We start from the raw sequence: 21,924 nt of genomic DNA on the forward strand, positions 1-21,924 counted from the left end.
AAAAGATGTTGTGTTTAAAAGAGGAAATATGTGTAAAAGTAGTAGATGATAAGTTGACAAATGATAAAAGCGAGTGGAAGAGATTGATTTATTATCGACTCCACTTAATTGGCACAAGAAAAAGGAGATGATGATGATTACTCATCATTAAGTCTATACTTAAGTACTCATTTAAAAGAAAGTACTCATTAAGTTACTAAATTATAACTTTTAAATTGATAGGTGGTGGACAAAACGTGCCATTCGCCGACAGCTATGCTCGAGCAACACATGATGTGGGATGACATCGCGATACTCGCTAGATACTTGGTAAGTCTCAACCGGGGAAGTACTACCACCAGGAATATTACTGCTGCGAAACAGCATTGCTGTTATAGGGTCTAAAGGGCATAGGTTCCGGTGTAATTGCAGACTCTTAACACCTACGATTATGTCTCTAAACTAGGCTTGATGGACGCAGGACGGCACTTCGTAGGACGCGTTCTTTGCTTGCCCTGCGAAGTGTTTATCTGCTTATAGACAATGGTTTTTACCACCAGGTGGGCCATCTGTTTCGTTCATTAATTTTTGCTATAAAAATCTAAATAGAAAAAGTTTCCTTTGTCCTAATTGCACTAATAATCTCGGTTTTTTTCAAAACGGTTATCACGTAAAATTATCGTACGTAAACCGACTTTTTTAGACAACCAATTTTTTTGTCTAAACGTTATGTTAAATGTGTTGACAGTTTTATTACATATATTACTTATATTTATATTACTTATAGACGTTAATTAACTGTAATATTTGTTTGACAGTTGATGCTTTCATTCAACAACTGTCTCGACGTGACTCGTCACCTCCCGTACTTGTTCCACACGGTCACGTTCCTGGTATGCTCCGGTACGGTGTCGATGCGCGCCGCCACCCACGGCCTGGTCATAAACATCATTCATTCCTTGTGTACGTGCAGCTCGCCTACATTCGCTGGTAAGTCATTTAGCAAATAAATTGTATCCTACAAGCTCGCCTACATTTACTGGTAAGATATTATCACCAAAGTAATAATTGTATCCTGCCAGCCTAAGATGCACAACAAGATATAGACAATTTTGACGACATATTGCTCTCCCTTTCGTCATATAGCAAATTTGAGCCTCAATAGTATAACAGTAAGAGCGGTCGGACACATCACCGAGGGTTGGTGGTTCGATCCCCTTTCCGTTGGTATATTGTCGTACCCACTCCTAATACAGTCTTTCTCGACTAGTTCGAGGGGAATGGAAATATTGGTCATATTTAAAAAAGATATCAATTGTTGGCTTGAGGCCAAAATTATCACGATATCTTTTGGCACGCATCTTAAGTTTGCTGGTAATTCTTTTGCATGGTTGTATGGAATTGTGAAAATTTTGACGCTTTCGTTTTTAAAAATTTAAAATACCCAAACCCAAATTTTCTTGATAAATTGACGTAACTGGGTGATACAAAAACTTTTAGTCGCTTAGAAAAAATATCTTATTTTTACACGTTTACACTTTATTGGTAAAGCCAATTGTCCAAGTTTTTAGCATCTAATCAACAGCGTTTTAAGTTATGTCTTCATAGATTACTCAACCAGATCAAGGAATCAAATCAAAAAGGAAGACTTAATAGTGAACAAAATAAGGGGAGAATAATTGACTTCTGATTTTAAACTTATTTCGTGGTTGTTCATAATGAATATTATTTAAACAGGTACATACCACGATAAAAAGACGAGATTTTTAATGTCGATATTTCGACCCAGTTGCATGAATCGTGGTCACGACGGGACTGAAAAATCTCATCTTTTTATCGTGGTACCCGTTTAAATAACATTCATAATTAACTTTACTGTTTTGCAAACAACTAACGTGTTTCATTAATGTCGGGTGTTAAAAAGGTTTCACAGAGGAGACGCAACGATTACTGATGCTATCACTCGATGAATTCGCTCTGCCCAAGTTCTACCAAATGTTCGGAATATCGAAGGTCAAGTCGGCCGCGGTCACTGCTTTCAGGAGCCCTTACAACCGGCATACAGCTGACTGGTAAGTTCTTAATGAATAGTACGAAACATTGGATAATTTGCCTAGATTTAGCGAGTTCACGAATAAAAATGAACTAATACTTTTACATTAGATTAACAAAACTAGTTAACAACTAGTTAAGTTTAAAACAATAAAAAAGGTTTTTACTACGCATAGATTATCTTCACTTGTAACTATGTATGTAAGAAAATCCAATCTTGGAATCTGACCCACTTCCCGGTCTTCGATTAGGATGAAATATTGAGTTCTGATGACAATACATGACTAACTAACATTACATCCAATATGGCGGCCTCTCCACAATGGCGGACTGGCTGTTTGAAATCCACCCCCATGATATGGATATCCAATGAAAGGGTTTGCTGTCAGGAATACGAAAAAAATAATCACGTGACTTAAATTCAATATTTGTAATTTTTAGTGGGTGCTAAAATGCGTGTCTTTTTTAGTTTTTATGCCGGCATTAAATAAATTTAAATCAGCTTAATTAAAACTAAAACTTTGGACGTGTTTTGCATATTTTGCTTTACATTTGTCTTCTTTTAATTCTTGTATTTTGGAAGAGTAGTCCTATTTTTATGTTGTGTGGAATTTTTTATAATTACCGAATACAGTAATAACTCATTAGGGATGCGTAAAGAGCTGCTCAAATAACCATATCTCTTTGAACAAATAACAAGAGATCCGTGGTCCTACCAGGTACATAGACTCGTACAACTGTTCGGAGACCAGCGTCGGGCCCAACGGTGCGCCCAGTAGCTCTGGAGTGAGTCACATCAGCCTGGCGCCGGGCTCGCAGTCCGACCGTGAGCGTCTGCCCTTGCAGTCGCTGGAGATCATCGTGGACGCGTTGCTTGAGATCATGGAGGCGTGTATGCGTGACGTGCCGACTTGTGATTGGCTGGAAACATGGTGACTGCACTTTATTTCTTTCGTTTACTTAAACTTTCAAATGGCGTACCTGGGTACATTTGTTTCTGATTGGGCTTTTGTTGTTCTGAAGCTTCTTAAGAAGACAGCTTAACGGGCGTTATTAGGACCGCAGTAGCTTTTCAGAGAGAGGAGGGTTTAGGTGTACCAGCCCGACTGCTGAAAGAACGCAGGGAGACGTTTTTTAGGGGGTGTCCTCTGTGACCTTGGCTTAAAGGAAAGTTTGAGCCGATGTGGTTTGTGGAAGAGCAGACCCGACGTCCCAGTAACCATGGGCTTTTAACGACAGTGACCTAAGAAATTGCCGACCGAAAATAACAACGTTAAGATAAAACGTTAATGAAGAATGTGATTTTTTCACTGATGATACTAATCCAGGAAATCCGAAGGAGATTAAAATAAATAAAACATATAATATTGATATCTCTAACGATTGAAATTCTGTGTTATATTTTTTTAATGTTGGTTCAAAATTTGGTTTTACTATTATTTTGGCGTCAATTTCCAGGACTTCGTTGGCAAAGAGTTTCGCATTTTGCTTCAACCCAGCTCTGCAACCACGAGCACTCATAGTGTTTGGGTGCATAAGTAAGTTACTATTACTTATTTCATTAGCAAAAAATGGACTAAATTAATGCATTTCCTTAAATCTACCATCCAAAACGCATAAACTTTTTCTTTTACATTTGGAGTTTTGAATGAACTTGCACATTATTCAAAACTAAACTGCAAAGTTGGTATACTTTTTGAAGAAAATGAATTTTTACTTAAATCAATGATATTTTTTTTCATTTGTCTATCTAAAAAAGAGATGAACAAAAAATTGCATAATATCTACCCAACAAAATAAAACATGCTCTCTCGTTCATTGCAATGGTAAGGTCAGGTTTAAAATAAAAATCGTAACACAATACCTTGATGAAACCTGTCTCTTCCTGTTACTCTATAGGTAAAAACGTAACAGACGATGACATGAAACAGCTCCTGCGCATACTAGTAAAGGCGTTGGAATCATTGAACGATCTGGCACTATTGGAAGCTATTATCATGTGCTTGACCAGGCTTCAGCCGCTATTGTATCCCGTAAGTATTCTTACATAAGTTAAGAAATATAAAAGTAACAAAGACAAAACAAGTTATTTAACGAACGCGGCGAACTCTAGTATCAGAAATAAGTTATGGTTTTGTCATGAGACTCTGTAAATAAAAATACGAGTAACACAACCTCAAAACGACAACGCTTCACTTAAACCGCACAATATGCATTACGGTTCTCACTCACCGTAACTAATCTTTGATTTTAACTGTGTTTTATCGAGTAGTGTGTATTTTTTGGATGTAGAATGTAGATTATAGTTATGCAGGTTGTAGCTGTTTTACTAAGTAGTTTACTAATTACCAATTTTCTGCATTGTCTCCTGCTATTTCAACAAGAATTATGTATTTGTGTTAAAATACTCTGTTATTTAAAGGCCACTTTGAACTCTTTCGTGTAAAAAATCGGTGGAAAATGAGACTCATATCTTAGCATACTATGGATTCATCGTGCGGGCGCCGGGTCTATAGTGCGAGAGAGAAAATTTAAGAAGAGCACGGGATTTGTGACCCAGGTGCAAGTTACTTTATGACATGTCAGCACTCGACTTTTTTGCTCGTGTAGTTCTTTCTGTCGAGCCTAATTTGTTAGGATCCTACTAGAGCAGCTTTGGATACCCGTTCTAACACAGAACATGCTGTAACTGTAATAAGGCCAATAAAATAATTTATGTTACGACATATTCTGTGCGTCTGTACGAAAATGCATATTTTTATTAGACATTTGTGTTTATAGGAATCTCCAATCCATAAAGCTTTATTCTGGGTTGCATTGTCAGTACTGCAATTGGATGAGCCAACCTTATATGCGGCTGGTCTAGCTTTGATGGAACAAAACTTGCATACGTTGGATTCGCAAGGGGCTTTCGATGATAAGGTTAGTGCATATATAATATTGTGAATGTTGTGACTATTGTGTTGGTTCCGAGCGGTCTTTGTATTAAATAGATACCAGAATTTATTGGTTTTGTGGATTGAAAGTCTAAAAGTTAGATTTATCTATTTTCAGCCTTTTGAGCAAGTAATGTTGGAAACTAGAGAACCTTTGGAGTGGCATTTTAAGCAAATGGATCATGCTGTTGGTCTAAGGTACGGTTAACTTTGTATTACTAATTTATGTTACGTTAATTAGGTTATTCATTTTAATAACTTAAGCAAAAAAAATTGATGTAGTAAATTTTGGTGGGTAGTACTCGTAGTAGTACCGATACTAGAAGAATTGGTTTTAAATTTAACCATTTGCGAATATTTGCTTAATTCGTTAATTTGTGACTAAAATAAACACGAACAAGCCCAGAATATATATTTTTTGTTGTGGACCACCACAAAAAACACTTAAAGTATTTCGTGTATACCGGTCATTAGCCTGGAAGATTTTCACCCTAAATCCTCTAATCCGCATTGGAACAACGTGGACCTCTTTTTCATATCTCTTCCTCACCTATATAAAGGTAGCCTACCTTGTAGCAGACTGTTAAAATAGACATTAAATAATACAAGTATCATCATTATCGATGATACTTAAAGAAACTAGTAGTCATAATATTAGGGACACTTTACTTGCTAAAAATATTCCGAAATTTTCATACCTTTTAATAAAATAACAAATAAAAATAAGTTGTCGGTTCTTTGAATTTGTAAGATTTTAAAAAAAGCTATTGCAAACAATCCTGACTGGCTAATTTACAAGATACGACCATCAATAAATCAAGCGGATGATGATGATGATGATCACCTACCAGTTTCCGGTCCAACTTCCACTTCGCGCTGGTGGGGCACCTGCTGAAGGGCTTCCGGCACCCGGCGCCGGGCACGGTGTCGCGCACGTGTCGCGTGCTGGCGGCGCTGCTGTCGCTGGCGGCGCGCCCGCACCGCGACAAGTTCCAGCCCACCCCGCGCACTGTCGCCTATCTCACCGGTACTGTTTGACAAATATCATTTTTACACTCATCGGTGTGAAGTGTAAAAGGTGTGAAAAGTAAAGCTTGATCAACCTTCACTTTGACTTATATGCACTTACTTCTTCCCTGCCCCAACTCTGCTGCTCTGCTATTTCCTACCCAACCCCTACCCTATCCTTACTCTACCCCTAATCTACCCCTACCCTACTCCTAACCTATCCTATCTTTCAAGTTGGATCAAACTGCACACAGTGTGAAAATTTAATTAAGTAAGTTAAGTAGTTTAGGTGTCATTAAGGACAAACAATGTGACATATAATTGATATTATATTAAGATTTGCCCGCGTTTTAACTTTCTTTGGTTCTAACTTTCTACTTTGGTTGTAAGGGAAGGGAGGACTCCCAATGGAACGATACTGAATTTTCGGTCCTACCTTGTAGTAGGTATAAACTTCAGTCATGTCATGTTTTAATTGAGTCCATTAAATAGTTGCAACGTGATGCGCTGCCAACAGAAATACATACAACTTGTAAAACGCAACATGCTTACAGCGCTCGTGTGTGTCAGCGAGGAGGTCCGTTCCCGTTGCCACGTCAAACATTCCTTGCCAAAATGGCTGCCTGACGACTGCGATCACTACTGCCCCGCTGTTGAACATCACCAGGTAATTGTTTCTTCTGATAAAGAGTTTAATTTTACTATACCATTTATTAAGAGATTTAGACGAGTGTCAGAACTGTCAAAGTCAAGCCCAAGGGATGGTAGAATGTGAGAGACAGAAGACTCTGAGTGCATCTTCTGTGAGACTCGGTCTTTGGCTTAAGAAGACGTTCAGATGGGATAGAAAAGGCATTCATTTCTGGAATTGAGGGAGATCAGTCTCGACACCCCCGTGATCGTAGAATCCATGATCAGTAGGGCTACGATGCGCGCCACGACATTTTTCGTGAAGACAAATCGATTTATTAGCGCTGAACCGGAAATACAGCTCTTTCTTTTGTTGCATTGGGACGTAAGAGAGGGCGACATTCCCGATTCAGATATTTCCGGTTCTGTTCGTTCATCGGGGATGACGTATGAAATTGGGGATAATCATTAGATTTATAAAGATCTTACCACGCATTGAATTTAACATGTTTGTTGTCACATTCTTGCTCATGACAGAATGGTCGCGGTTGTCAGATCATAAGACAGTTGAAAATGAACTGTGTTTTCAGATGAATATATTATTTGATTATACAACAATAATTTTTGGCATCAATTTTTAAATATTATGCTTATTAGACATTGATCAAATAGACATGGTTATGGCTTCGTTTTCAGTCGTCGATGCTTATCCACCCGCAGTCATCACATTCATCGTGTCAGAGTCGACGACAGAAATCGTGGGACATTCTAGACCAATCTGCGTTGTCTTCAATGCACGGCGGTAAGTACTTGCTTACAAAGTATCATCATCATCTCCTTACCCTTATCCCACTTAAGTGGGATCGGAAAAATATGGCAATCTTTTCCTTTCGTCTCTATTACTCGTCAACTCATCATCCACTCCTTTTACACACATGTCCTCTTTCACACAATCCAACCATCTCTTCTTTGGCTTTCCTCTCCTCTTATGTCCTTCCACTTGCACATTGAACATTTTTCTAGTAATATGACTTTCCTCCCTACGCATTACATGTCCATACCAAGCTAACCATACTTGCTAACAAAGTATATAGTCTGTTTACTTTTAGAATTGGGGGGAATCCGTCGTGTAGTGGAGTCACAGCCCTAGAAGGGGGAGAGTGCGAAGAGTAAATAACTTGTAGGGAGCTAAGCATGCGGTCCGGGGAAAAACACGCAAAGAACCGGGCTCGCCCTTCCTTGTTTCGGCTCGAATGACTGTTGAGGACAGGGCATGGGAGGTTGTCTACTTTTTCTTCTGAATTTTTCTTCGGAATTCTGTTTGGCATTAAATGTAGTAGCAATGTATACAGAAAAGCGTTTGATAGACAGTGCTTTAACGAAACGAAACTTCAGAATAAAGGTGCAAACGCGATTGATCTGTCCTCTTACCACTATATGCAAAGCCAAATGTACTTCCTAAAATAGATCGAATATAATAAGTTATAGATTATCATTATATAGATTAACATCTCTGATTGATCAGTCTGTTAACTTGGTGAATCTAACCTCTAAATCCCCTGCTATAAAATAAATCAGACCCTACAGGATTTCACCACCCTTTGATGAGTTCTTACTTTATGTCAACAAACAAATGACAAAGACAAAACTTGTCAATAAGCTATCCGAGACTTGTCAAACTTTCCTTTAATGTCATGTACATACATAATTCCGTAGGTAAATCTCCAACGTCGCAACAATCGAGTAGCGGAGGCCACAGTCCGCATCTGATGAGCATTCCCCACCAGGTAACACCGACATACGCAGTAGCATACACTCGTAATATTTGTGATCGGTAATATTCGAATAATTGGTGTTTAGTTTGACTTCAAAAGTATGTATTTTTTATGCGGTGGAAAGACTATCTAAAATTTTCTTCAAATACATATTACATTTATATTTTTTTTGTGATTTACATGTCGCTATAACAAAAATATGTATTTAGTTTGATCAAACACTGAGGGATTTGATGAAACTACAAAGGGCATTAAAATGTGACTCTTGGGATCATTTCCTTAACAGAAATAAATGGATATAATCAAATGTATAAGCCATTTTACTGAAATAATAATGGACACGTTTATCACATACAGACGATCTAGCCATCTGAATTGTTTTGTATTAACATAACCTAACTTGGCTTAAGTTTATCGCAAGACTTGGTAAATTCTAAAAATTTGTACAGATTTATTTAAAAAAAATGGTGTAAATTTTTTTCGTGATTTCATCAAATACTTCTATTAGATTTGATCAAATACCTGTTTTGTGATTTTCTTGCGACATTAACGCGTTAACCGTTGAAGTCTTGAGAAATAAATTCGGTATTATCATTTAAATTTAATACGGCATTTAATCGGTATTTTTTAACACTTTCTTCATAAATTACGATATACGTCTTTCCTCCGCATTGTAAGAAGATTTGGCAAAGAAAATTGGCTTGTTGACGCCTTATTTTGAACAGTATACAAGTAACTAAGTAAAGCTTATGTGTTGGTACATTGATTGGAATCATGTATTCTCATTATTATTAAGCATATATGTACAGCCAAACGTTTCTTATATATAATCACACAGTACCTATTGAATTCCTATACTAAGAAATTGCATTGAAAGATATGTCTAAATTTATTTAACAATTGGCTGTACATTTAATTTTGGTTTATAGTTAGCAAGTGTTCTATAAAACTATTTGTGGTATTTCATCTGTATTCTTTATGGTTTATGGAAGAATGAAAACTTTATGTACTACTACCATGCTATAACTCGCTATTATGTATAGACAATACATATGTGAATAGTCTGCGCCTACTTTAATTCTCGTGAAGAGAAAAAACATGACCAATAGGGACCGAATAAATATCGCTCTCTTTCGTCCCAACATAATGAAAGAGAGCGATATATTCGATGCCGCTCCTATAGGTCGACATTTGTCTTTCTCTTGTCTCGAAAATTATTAAGGCCTACAGGTAACAATAGATATATAGGCCACAATCTTCCATAAATCATCACAATCTATAACTGTCTTTCTATTTTCAGTAAAGTAACTAACCATTCTGTCATGTTCTTTCATGCGACTTGTATGGACTTGTGCAATCGTTGCGTTCGTATGTTTGTCTCTCTCACACAATCACACATATTCGTTTCGTTCCACACGTAACGTATTTCCCGACGAAATAACTGTTATCGTTTAATAACGTTTTTATCGTTATTCATCTTCGCGCTTTGTGCATCGAGTAATTTCTCTTTTTTTCCATAAATAAAAACATTTCATTAAAAATGTAATTTTTCATGTAAAACATAATTTAATACTATTTAATAATAAATTTTAATAATTTACATTAATACACGATTAAAAATATATTATTATAATAAATTGTATATTTTCAAAAACGAATATGTATTCACTCCATCACACACGTACATGATGATAATCTCAATGGTTTGTGCATGAATGTAAAACCGCTTTGCACTGTGCTTCTAATTAGACCTCGGCCAGAATGCGGTTTAAGACCCAAAGGTCCTTTTCAGTGCCAACTTCTAAGGACACTATTGGACCACCTAGGGTAAAATATGTTATATATTTTTTCTAACCAGCATTATAATATTAACATAACTTTATATAAAACAGCAAATAAAATCTGCAAATGGAATAAAAAAGTATTAGTGAAAATATGTCAGCTAAATATTTTTTTTGATAGTTCTAGCTGATAATAATGAATACTGTATTTTATTGTTGAGGGTAAAATTTAACGGTAAAATGACTTAAAATATTCATCTTGACTCAACTACCTTTTTGACAAATTCAGAAATTCAGGTCAGGACGAAAATTATGTATGTATATAAATTCGTCACTAGCGGCGTGCACTCCATACTCGCATCAAAACCCTGCCTACGCCTTTTACCCCTATTGGTGTGATTTGTCTACCTTTTATAGTGTACCCCTGATTAGTACCTGCCCTGGTTAAAAAAAGATTATGCACGTCGCTGTTATTTAAGGTCTATTTTTCGAAAAGTCGGGTAAAAATGTTCTTAATGCTGAATACAAATGTGTTATCACCCCTAACCTATCACTGGGTGTGCCTAAAATAGATCATACATCAGATAAATACTGCTTTTCCCCTTGCATTGGCATAGTATAATTATTTAAAGACTAACTTACCTAATCTACTACTGAGATGACAACAATCCTAGGCATCCCTGCAGTAAAACACCCTTAAAACTATTTTTTCCCTCGCTAGCGTTATCCTACATGTATACATTAGCGTGGATCCAGATAATTTAATTGCTGCCGATAATTTCAGTAACGTAAAAAACTTTTGAGATTTATACGATTCGATTATCCATATCAGATCTATAAAATTCTTGGCATTCATTTAACTTTTTTGTTTTTATTATATTGCACGATGAAACATAAATTAAAGACGCGCGTGCCTGTACTGCGCAGGGGAGGATTGAGTTAAGCAGTTTGCCTACAGTAAATTTCTTTATTTAGTCCAGCAAAGGCCCACTTGTTAAAGACTGTCAAACTATGATAACGTAAAAAATTTCAAGTTTGTGTAAATAAAAAAATAACGTTAATTAATAATTTAAAACTATTACATTGCACCAAAAATTTAAAAAGATGTGTGAAATTGACGAATGAAGTTTTCCGTATACACTATATGTACGCACTTTGTAAATTCTGGATCTACACTTGTACGAGTAGAACACACGTAAATTGAAAAGATTTCATTATTTATGGTAACTTTGTGTCAAATGTAACACAGGACAGTGAGGGGCGCGCTCACAGCGTGCAACACGGCTCGGCCGGGGACGCGGCTCGGGACCTGGACTTGGACAGCGTTGTGGATGTACGTAATGTAATGATAGTCTACAATCTAGATTTTAGAAATAGACGTTATCTTGAATTTTTTTGGAGCCAATTATATTGGCTTTTGAATAAAAAAATTTACAAATGGATTCCCGTAATGAAGCTACGTACTCAAATGTGTATCAAACCCTAGGTGGGCGAATACGACTTGTACTTCTCCGATTTTTTAACATAAAGGCTATATATTTATCACTATCTGTGCATCATTGCACCGACGCACGGAAGAAAGGCACGGGGGTCATCGCCTCCACTCGGCATCACACTGTTGCAGTGGGCCCCTTTTTCTTTATTCGATATACATACAGTCTGTCTGTCAGTAAAGTGTTTCATTTATAATATTATTATCAAAAAAGCGTCAAGACGCCAATTGTGGTCCTTCGAGCCGGATTACTATACCATTACCACTGGATAAACTTTTACCATAAACGTGTAATTTATATTAAAATTAATAAACTAGTTCAGGAGATTTAAAAGAAAGAAAGAAAAATTAGAAAAAGAAAAAAGAACAGAAGTAAGAAGAAGTCGTTAAAAGAAATATTGAAATCTCTATTTTTTTTTAACAGAGCATAGATGACGAGGAAAAGGCCTCTTCCGGCAGTGTGGATGAAAGTGAACGACCTGCTTCCAAGTTGGTTGACTATCCTGATCACGCCACCAAGGTTAGTGTAGCACTGTATAAGACTCATCACAGTTATCCTTCTCTGTCAGTAGTAGATTTTAAGTTTGAGGAAAAAACCTGGAAGAACAAAGATCATGCTCTCATGTCCTGGACGTGGTCCTGCAGGACATGACAGCATGACGTTTGTCCTTATGATGTTACGCAATCTTGTCCTGTTATAGCTATTAGTAGTCCTTATGTTTAAGGAACATCGTATACACAACTCGAGTGTGGTGCGCATCTTGTCAGACCAATGTATCTGGTTCGCTCCCGTGAATGTTTCCCTACTATTTTTCCAGTTACAGATAGTTTTTCAAAAATAGCTCCGTCTTTTCTAGAAACTAAATATACTTGAAGCGGGTGGTAGAGAGCCCTGTTTTGATCCTAACTGGGCAAGTATAGATAAGTTGGTTGTCACCGAAATGCATTTTAATATTGTATCACCAATATTTTTTAGCCTAAATTGGTGTATGTGTTTGTTGTGTGTATGTTTATTACCCCTATTCGCCGCAAACTTGAAATAGAAGTAGATTAACACATGGGCTTTTATCCTGCAAAAAGTGTAAGGATGTTTGGTACAATCCCTTACAAGTTATAATTCCTAGCAAAACTCAACGGACAAGGAGACGAACAGTCCTGAATGCAACACACTGTTGGAGCCGTCGGTTCTGGTTGACTTCACGACGCAAGCCCTCGTGCTCACCGTGTTGGCCACTTTAGTCAAATATACTACAGGTAAACCCTCTGAGCTAAAAAATCATATTATACTAAATAGATCATAGATTAAACGAATCATTTTAAAAGAAAACAATTATGGAATCAAAATAAAGAAATATACAAATCCAAAAACTATAAACAAAGAGTAAAGGTCCGTTTATATCTACAGACAGTGCGTCACAGACAAGTAGCGTGGCAGACACCCATAGACACCGTCTATTCACACTGCCTACAGGTAGATAGAGATACTTAAAGTCCTTTTCATGAAAGAAGTCCCCCAGACGCGGCACTAATGCCTTAATGGCGCTCATTGTCATTTGGTAATGGTCTTATTGTCATTTGTTTAAGGCGCTGTCAATTTTAGTTCAGGTTTCATGAAACAGACTCTAGAGACATGAACCGTACAGACAAAATATTCGTTACGCTTGGTTACGATAGTTATAAATACGTTAATAAACACTGTATAGAAGAATATTATTTTGTCTGCCACGGCACGTGTCTGGCACGCTAAATGTCTGTAGATATAAACGAACCTTAAACGCTTGTGATATTTCATTCATATTGGTTAAGAGTGTTAATATTTAATTATTAAATTCATTTAATTCCATTTATAGATGAAGATGAAATCAGGATACTTTATCAGTACCTGGCTGAAGGATCGGTCGTGTTTCCGAGAGTGTTTCCGGTTATGTAAGTACACACTGTAATAGTCATATTTATAAACATGGTATGAGATTTAAACCTACATTTTCTGCTAAGTAAAGTGGACCTAATCACTATTTTTTAAAGTTCACTTTAAATTGTACGTAAAAGTTATGTTACTGTGGTTACTATGGATATATTCGTAGATATAGGTGTATAACTAGTTTCTAGACACCGCTCATAGTCGCACTAAGAATTGCATGTTTGATGCACTATCCTAAATCTTCAGTACAATTATTTGGACATGAGATTGCGGAAATAGAGAATACAGACAGTATGTAAATACAAGACAGTGAGCGTCCATTAATTTCAACAAATTTCTACATAGCTATTTGGACTAGTGGTGTATAACCAAGGTACGATATAATATTCCTGAGTTCTATCCCGGGTAACATTAGAAAAGCATTTTAGTCTTTATTTTTCGTTTTATGGAAAAAAAAAATCAAAACTGCGGACTGTAATTCAAAAATGTTTCGTTGCGGAAATAGTGTTGCTGCTCTGTCCAATGTTTTCGTGTATGTAGATTCACTTTTACTCCTTGGAGTATAGAGGTTCATGCTTGTGCATTCTCTTGGTCCTCTGGACTTGGAGGTTCGAAGTTACACTCCTTGTCCGGGTTAAACGCGAGTGATCTATGTATTACCGAGGAAGAAATATCTCCTGAAGCTCCTGCTGAAGCCGAAAGACAAGAAAAAGCACAGAAAGTGCTTGAAAGTATATTCTTCTTCTTGAATACTTTTATGTCTTGTACTAAATGTCTAAAATGGGGATTGTCCCCAAAAGTATTACGTATTAATGTAATACCCTCTAAGTGTCCCTTAATAAAGAGCCTTCCGATGTATTATTATGTACAATTTGCATTACAGTCACAGTCTGTTGGACATGAAAATAAACCACGTGTTGCTGCACTGCCACGACCAGGTCATACTGAGCGCCGTGCAGAGTATTATTCAGGTAAACAATTAATCCAGAAGACTGCAATATTGCCATTCTAAGATAATGCATTTTTTTAACCCTTATCTAAATAAGTACAATTTTTAGCAGTCAGAATTGGTTACAAAAATGAGAAAACTAATGTCGAACAAAGGTTATGATTCACAACATTTGTCAGGACAACTTAATTAGATAGGGTCTTATTTTGGCTACAGTTTGAATCAGAATGACCTTGAGTGAAGTCAAGCACTTGTGAACGTTGAGTGTAGGGTTAAAGGCGCCTTTGACAGATATCTAACACTCCCCTTTTCCACTCAAGTCACTCTCTTCGGCTATCCCAAGTAACCCATAAAGAATTACACAACAAGAGATGTGGACAGCTCGAACGTCACGAGCACACTGAAGCCGTCCATACCGCAAGTCGTTGCCACGCGGCGATAACACAATATTCATCACCAGTATTTAATTTTCAGCAAAATTGCCAACGACACCATTTGCTTTTAATGAATATATCTAAAATATCTAAAAGATACGAGTATACCAGTTTTAAAATAACTCTGGAACAAAATAATAAGTTCCAAATGATTGTGTACAGAATATGATAGCGTCAGAGGACGCGAGCCAGCAGCAGCTACACTACATGCAGAGCTGCGGCTTCGGTGGACTTTGGCGTTTCGCGGGGCCCTTTACTAAGGTGCGATTTATTTTAATGTTAAGGATTTTTTTCGGCAGGCCTTAATAGGCTCTCATAATATGAATTGACATAAAATATCATTTGTAATAGAACCAGTGCACAGCGGAGAGCAGCGAGCTGTTCGTGAACTGCCTGGAGGCGATGGTGGAGACGTGCCTGCCGGGCGGAGACCGCGCGCGCCCCCCGCCGCCCGACCCCGACCGGCCCGAGCGCGACCTGCACGAGCTCGACCACCTCTACTCCGGTACTCACTGTACACAGCCTGGAGCTGTTCGTGAACTGCTGCAGGCGATGGTGGAGACGTGCCTGCCGGGCGGAGACTGAGGACTGCCTCAAAAAGCCAAGAGAGAACTGAAGCCTTTGATGCGCATCACAACTATGACACGAAAAAGAGAGAAAATAATTCCGCTGCAATTGGTCGACATCACAGACCGAGGTCGACATATTTGTTTTTCTCTCGTTTTGAGATATGTCGTGGTGCGCATCATAGGCCAACTTGGGGCGATGACAATTATAACTTTCGGCGACATATTTCACATTCAACAACATTCGGTGCGGATAAAGGCTAAAAAATGGCACACGAATGATGTGCTTAGCGTCCTCTACTGCGAGTACGCAATATTAGACTACATTGCGCCTGTGCAGGTCATTGTAATACAGTTGACTCATGTCTTACTGAGCATTACCAAACGAATCTTAAAAACATAGTTTTGTGTTACGGTTTTAGGTTTTCTATTGAGGAAATTACAAAATGAGATTAGGATGATTACATGATGACAGTAATACTAAATTATAATTAGAGCTCTGGGTACATAGCTTTGAAAAAGATTTCCTTTTTGTTTTCACTCAATTAGACACTTTGGAACTTTGATTATTATCGTACATTGGAGGGAAAACAAAAACAAATTGTTTTACGTGACTTCAATTGTTTCAGGCGTTCACCGTCAGCCAACGATATATTGCGCGGATCCCTAGCAAAACCCTGAGGTATGTATAAACATTTCGAGGGTGACTTGAGTGGAAAAGGGAAGTGTTAGTTAACTGTCAAGGGCGTCCTTAACCCTACACACAACGTTCACGAGTGTGTTACTCCACTCAAGGTCATTCTCTGCCATTCTAGGGTATTATTTTGGTTACGGTTTGATTTGTTAACTGTGTTTTCCTGAAATGTTCTAAATCATAACCTTTCTTGGACATGTGACATTCTTATTTTTGCTACTTCATTCCTATAAAGAATCTATGGTTAAAAGAGGATTTTAGCTATCAATTTTAACAGTCAAAATACATACAAAATAATACTTAAAAAAGAATAAAACACGTTAGGTATATATTATTTTGCGTTTTAATGTTTTTTTTTTGTTCTAGCACATGACTGTTGCGTGCTGTCAAACTTGGTAGCACGAGATCTAGGCCAGCAGTCGCTGACAAAGAGTGTCAGCCAATGGTAGAAACACACTAGTAACACGCCACGCGTGTTTAGTATAGCGGAATTCCTAATTTAATTTTATTGAACACATTAGAAAAAAATATGCATTTTAATTAAGCGCTGAGAATAGAATGGATTGCGTTATACGGAATTAAAAAAAAAAAAATAGTAATTGGTGTAATATGGTCACTATTTTTTTCCCATTTAGTGTATCTTTGATAGCCTAGTGGTGTGACTTTTGAAGTTTAATATATGCTATTTATAGTACAGCTAGTGAAATTAATAAATAAGGGTTATTACACTCGTATCACAATCCATTCTACGCTTGAAGGCCTAAGATTATCGCACAACGTAATATATGTATAAGTATTTTTAACTAAAGTAATAATATAGTACTTGGGTCCAGGAACGAAATATTTATCAATGACCATACTGGTATTTTTCATATTCACTTTCACGGCAAGTTGGGCAAAACGTCCAATACCAAATATGCCTTAAAAAATCATTTAAATTGTAACTTTATAAGGCATACAGTGCTCGCCACGGACCTTTTTTGATTGTGAAGTTAGCTGCATTCGTTTAGACGCGAACACTCTCTGCCCGCGCCGTTTGTACCGTTATTGACTCATTGCGCAGTCATTTGTTGCTAACTTCACAAACACAATATCTTGTGACGGGCACTGTACCTACTAGCGGAAACGTCAAGCTTCCCTTTGACTTATGTGTACTTACTTCTTCTCTACCCCTATCCTAACCTTATGTGTACTTACTTCTTCTGTACCCGTATCCTACCCTACCCTACCCTACACTACCCTACATACACCAAAGTCTGGTAAATGTCTTGAAAGGCTCAAAAACGCTCCACCACAATGGTTTGCCTCGTTCATAGTTTTGTCCGACACACACATACACTAGTTTGAACAGTGTGGTCATGGATGAATATTCTGTTCCTGGGCGCGTATACTATTATTATTCTTTGATGATAATGGATCACATGTCTTTGTACTTATTAATTTTTCCACGTTCTTGTGTAGGATATAAAATATAAATTAATATTCACATAGTATGGCATATTGAATATTTTTACCTTGCCTTAACAAACTAAAAAACAATCTTTATTCAGTGAGATATTGGGATCATTTTGAATCGTCATTATACATTTGTTATTGATTTTTAAAAAAAATAATGTAATGGTGATAAGTAAAGTCGACATATTCAAACACTTTAAAATTTTAGTATTGTCTGAAACAAAATATATATTATATTATATCAAAATTAACATATATTGTAGATTTATACATATATGATATATAATTTATAGACTACGCAAATAGTGTGATGTTTTTGTCATGGGAAAAAAATAGATATACCTAAGTAGTATGTGACATGAAAATATGTATATTAATATACAGAAGATAAATCGTAATGTTTATGTTATAATAATTATATTAATTATCATGCCAAATTAAAATTTATAACAGAGAGATATCTTTTGTGATGTACAATTTTGAAATAAAATGAATAAATATGTATCGAAAACTAGCAATACACATTTGGATGCCACTAAATATTATTAATAGTACATTATGATATAAATGCGGTAAGTTGAAAATTACAGCCGATATTGCAGCTCGAGCCCAAGGCGAGAGATATAGTAAGGAAGCAGAGGCTGTAATTATCAAAGCGCATGTATGTCATACGACGTTTTATAACACATTTGCGAAGAAAAATCACTTTGAACACACTTCTGAACTTTCACACTTGCCAAGATTTAAAAAAGTACCGTTCGTTTTTAGACGGATGACAAAGGTTTTATATTACATTGTGTGGGCAAACTGTGGGTGCACGGGCCCATCAGACGGCGCTGCACCGCGAATCGAGAGCCTTCTAGTATTGGTCAGATCGTTAGGTAATGAACTACTTACGGGCAAAAGGTCGAGAGTTGACCTAGGTTGGTTGACCCTAGCTGGCGGGCTATATGAAGAGTAGGTTATGTGTCTAGTGAAAGTCGAGAATGGTATGTACTATGTATTACTCGCATTACACTGTGCACTTTAACACCACACCGCACTTTTACTCCGTACGCTGCCGGGCGGAGATTGACGTAAACATGCATTACGGCACATGTGCGTAATGAAATACTTTACGATATTGAAATTGGTGAAATAAGCGATACTTTACGAGCAAATGTGTCATAAAAATAAAAAATAAATGTTGTGATATTATGCCATGGTGTTAGCTAAACAATACCAGCAGGCTTATTCACTATCTTTGACTTATGCTAGTTGTCATATACGAAATTGAGATTCTATGTAACAAATGTCATCTGGTGCTTACTGGTGGATACTTTTTTATTTATTATATGTCAAGTATTTTTTGAAATATTTTATGCAGAATACCAAACCCTCTTTTATTTATTTAGTCTTATAATGTTAGTAATTTTCGCAAACGGAACTTGATTTTGTTCAAAAACGGTCATATTGATTCCATATTTTTTCGTGACTGCTAAAAAGACAGTTGCTCACTAAATCAAATAGCCATCTGGCCTATTCACTATTTGGTATTTATTATCAACCTATTGAAATCAACATCACATCAATTGACATCTGCCTACTGTGTGATATCCACCAATGAGCACCGGATGAAATTTGTTACTTGGAATCTCAATTTCTTATCTATATGTCAACTAGCATACCTCAAAGATAGTGAGCCTGCTGGATTTGGTTTGGCCGCAGTTTAGTATGGCTGTATGAATTTATGAAAAAAATAATCCTTATAGGATTAATTTTACATTTTATTCGTGCAACTGGAATGTCATCATCTTGACATGTGATTCATTGATTGTGAACGTATTAAACTTAAATGAGCACAAAATTTTGCTATCATATATTTATGTGTCGTGTTTTAGTGGGCTAGATATATAACTTTACGTCCATAATGTGCGATTAAGGCTACCTTCCACTAAACGATCACGCTCACGGCAGGGGCGTAGCTACCGCCTCGCCGTATCAATGATACGGGGTTTTTTACACGTATAAAATTAGTAAACTGTAGTCAACAATCTCACTTAATTCCTTGCTTTAAGCCTGCGCCTAAAAGTTGAAAACATGCGAGCGTCGCAAACTTAAAGTGAAATAGAATATAGAGCGTTATGAGCGTTGATGCTAGTAATACAGAATGGCAAGTATATAATAAAAGTATAAGCAAAACACTATTAAACTTAAATAAACCTTATGTTTATAAACTTTATGGTATGACGTTATTAATTTACCATCAAAGTACAGAAGGGCAGCAGTAGAATTTTGGATGTTCTAACCGCATAGTGGAAGGTAGCCTTAAGCTCAAAACTCATATCGTCGCGGACACGTAACGGCTACGTATCGCCTCGACGTCCATTGGGCGACCCTGCGTTTACTGCGAGAGCTGGTGGATATTTTTGAGTAGATATTTGAGTCTTGTTAAAAAGTTGTACTGTACCTCCTATCTCCTGTTTTCACACAGACTTCGAAACGTGACTGGAGAGTTCAAAAACATCATCATCATTTTAATCATCATTAAAGTCATCACCAATCGAGTCATTTTAATTTCGTGCAAAAAATATTTTTGAGACAATCTGATATATTTATAATATTATTAAATTTAATATTTTGTAATGACCTGGCAAAGTCAAAAGATCCGACTAATCTGAATTTATTTTTTTGCTATTTAAATGTACTTAAACTTAAACTACAGATTGCTTGAACAATATTTTCGAAACAAAATCCGCAATAATATTTTTTCCGAAAAATAATTCCCTCATATTTTCCCCAAGTTTCTGTTTCAGTGTTTATATTTCTGTGTTAGCTTAGCATAGTTACAGGAGAAGGTTTAACTTCAACTCAATAATACGAGCCAAAACTCTCCACCAGCTCTCAAACATCCGAAGTGATGTAAGCGCGTTGCCGGCGAGCGGTTGTCGAGGTGATACATTTCCGTTATGTGTCCGAGGCGTAATAATGAGCGAGACCTATAGTGAGATGTATATTATACGTATAGATTTTAGACTTTAAACTACAAGTACCTATCGTGATTGTTATTCATTTCATTCATTCAATTGTAATAATGAAATATAAAACACGGCTAAAACTCACGTGAGTAGGTCGTCACTCGAGTAGTAGGTATTGTCGAATATTGTCGAAATATACCCGACTATTTTCGTGTTCTTGCTGGGCCCTTAGTCATGAAGTTGTATATGCAACACGACTTGCGCCATTTGTTATATTTCATCATTATATTATGATTTATTATATATGATAGTATATTATTGCAATTGATTCATATTGCAGCTAAAATATGGAATGCTATTACCATTTCTATCACAAGTTTTGGGATTTACTGGAGGGGCAAGCGGAATATTTCTTTTTTAATTTTCAATGTATGAAAGTTATACCACTGGTATATACTACTTTAAACAACAGTTAACGGGCATCAAATTACAAACTTACACCGTTGTTTAAAATTACAAAAAGTTTCTAAGTACCTCTATACCTACCTAAAAATTAAATACGATAATAAGGTATTTAAATTTTATAACTAGTAATAGTCAACCAATGTGTCATGTAACTTTTCTGATTACGATGTGTAATTTTATTTTCTAATTGCGTATTTACCTACTGTATTTTTTCGAAGGAGCCGATAAAATCTCTGAAGCTCTGCCAGAGTCCGAGGCATAAAAGACAGTGGGTTAAAAAAGTCACAGGAGAAATTAATGTTAAATAATTAGGCCCCTAACGCACTACCTTCGGGTGCCCGATTATTTCATTCACTCATTACAGGAAACTTAGTATTGAAAATACGAAGCACAATGATGTTATTTATATAATTATGTGATGAAGTATTTTGCTAGTAAATTATTAGATATATTACTATATAAGAACGTACTTGAGTATGTTATAAGATGTACCTACACTAAAAATAACAATATGTTGTTTTTTGTCCGTAATTCTTACTTGCAGCTCAAGCAGGCAAACTGTCAAAATTACGTCAAAAACTGTTTAGTAGGCCTAGCAAGTAGCACGCGTCCATAACATATCTCGTGAGGAGAAATAGACAAATATTTACCAACTAGCGGACGCCCGCGACTTCGTCCGCGTGGAATTTAGTTTTTTAAAAATCCCTCGGGAACCATGGATTTTCCGGGATAAAAAGTAGCCCACGCTATAATATATCTCAATACCAAAGGACATGTCCCAAAATGGGCCTTATTATAATTTATAAGCAGGTCGATGGTATTTTTTACGG

The 21,924-nt window shown here is 36.6% G+C and overlaps 1 protein-coding gene across 1 annotated transcript in view; it reads left to right on the forward strand.

Annotated features, from left to right (window-relative positions):
• The window catches only part of LOC112051963 (neurofibromin), a gene marked incomplete in the record, with an annotated part of 66,650 nt that extends 49,004 nt beyond the window's left edge, over positions 1-17,646 (forward strand). The window contains 22 exon segments of the mRNA XM_052882967.1: positions 223-309; positions 798-969; positions 1,904-2,051; positions 2,751-2,963; positions 3,490-3,569; positions 3,931-4,064; positions 4,813-4,953; positions 5,086-5,165; positions 5,819-5,994; positions 6,530-6,642; positions 7,302-7,407; positions 8,322-8,392; positions 10,130-10,207; positions 11,411-11,494; positions 12,078-12,173; positions 12,778-12,907; positions 13,504-13,579; positions 14,458-14,545; positions 15,120-15,218; positions 15,309-15,462; positions 16,153-16,205; positions 16,584-17,646. Of these exon segments, the coding sequence (XP_052738927.1) occupies positions 223-309; positions 798-969; positions 1,904-2,051; positions 2,751-2,963; positions 3,490-3,569; positions 3,931-4,064; positions 4,813-4,953; positions 5,086-5,165; positions 5,819-5,994; positions 6,530-6,642; positions 7,302-7,407; positions 8,322-8,392; positions 10,130-10,207; positions 11,411-11,494; positions 12,078-12,173; positions 12,778-12,907; positions 13,504-13,579; positions 14,458-14,545; positions 15,120-15,218; positions 15,309-15,462; positions 16,153-16,193 (2,367 nt within the window).
• Between the last annotated feature and the right edge of the window lie 4,278 nt (positions 17,647-21,924).

This window comes from Bicyclus anynana, chromosome 8, assembly GCF_947172395.1.
Source record: "Bicyclus anynana chromosome 8, ilBicAnyn1.1, whole genome shotgun sequence".
NCBI lineage: Eukaryota > Metazoa > Arthropoda > Insecta > Lepidoptera > Nymphalidae > Bicyclus > Bicyclus anynana.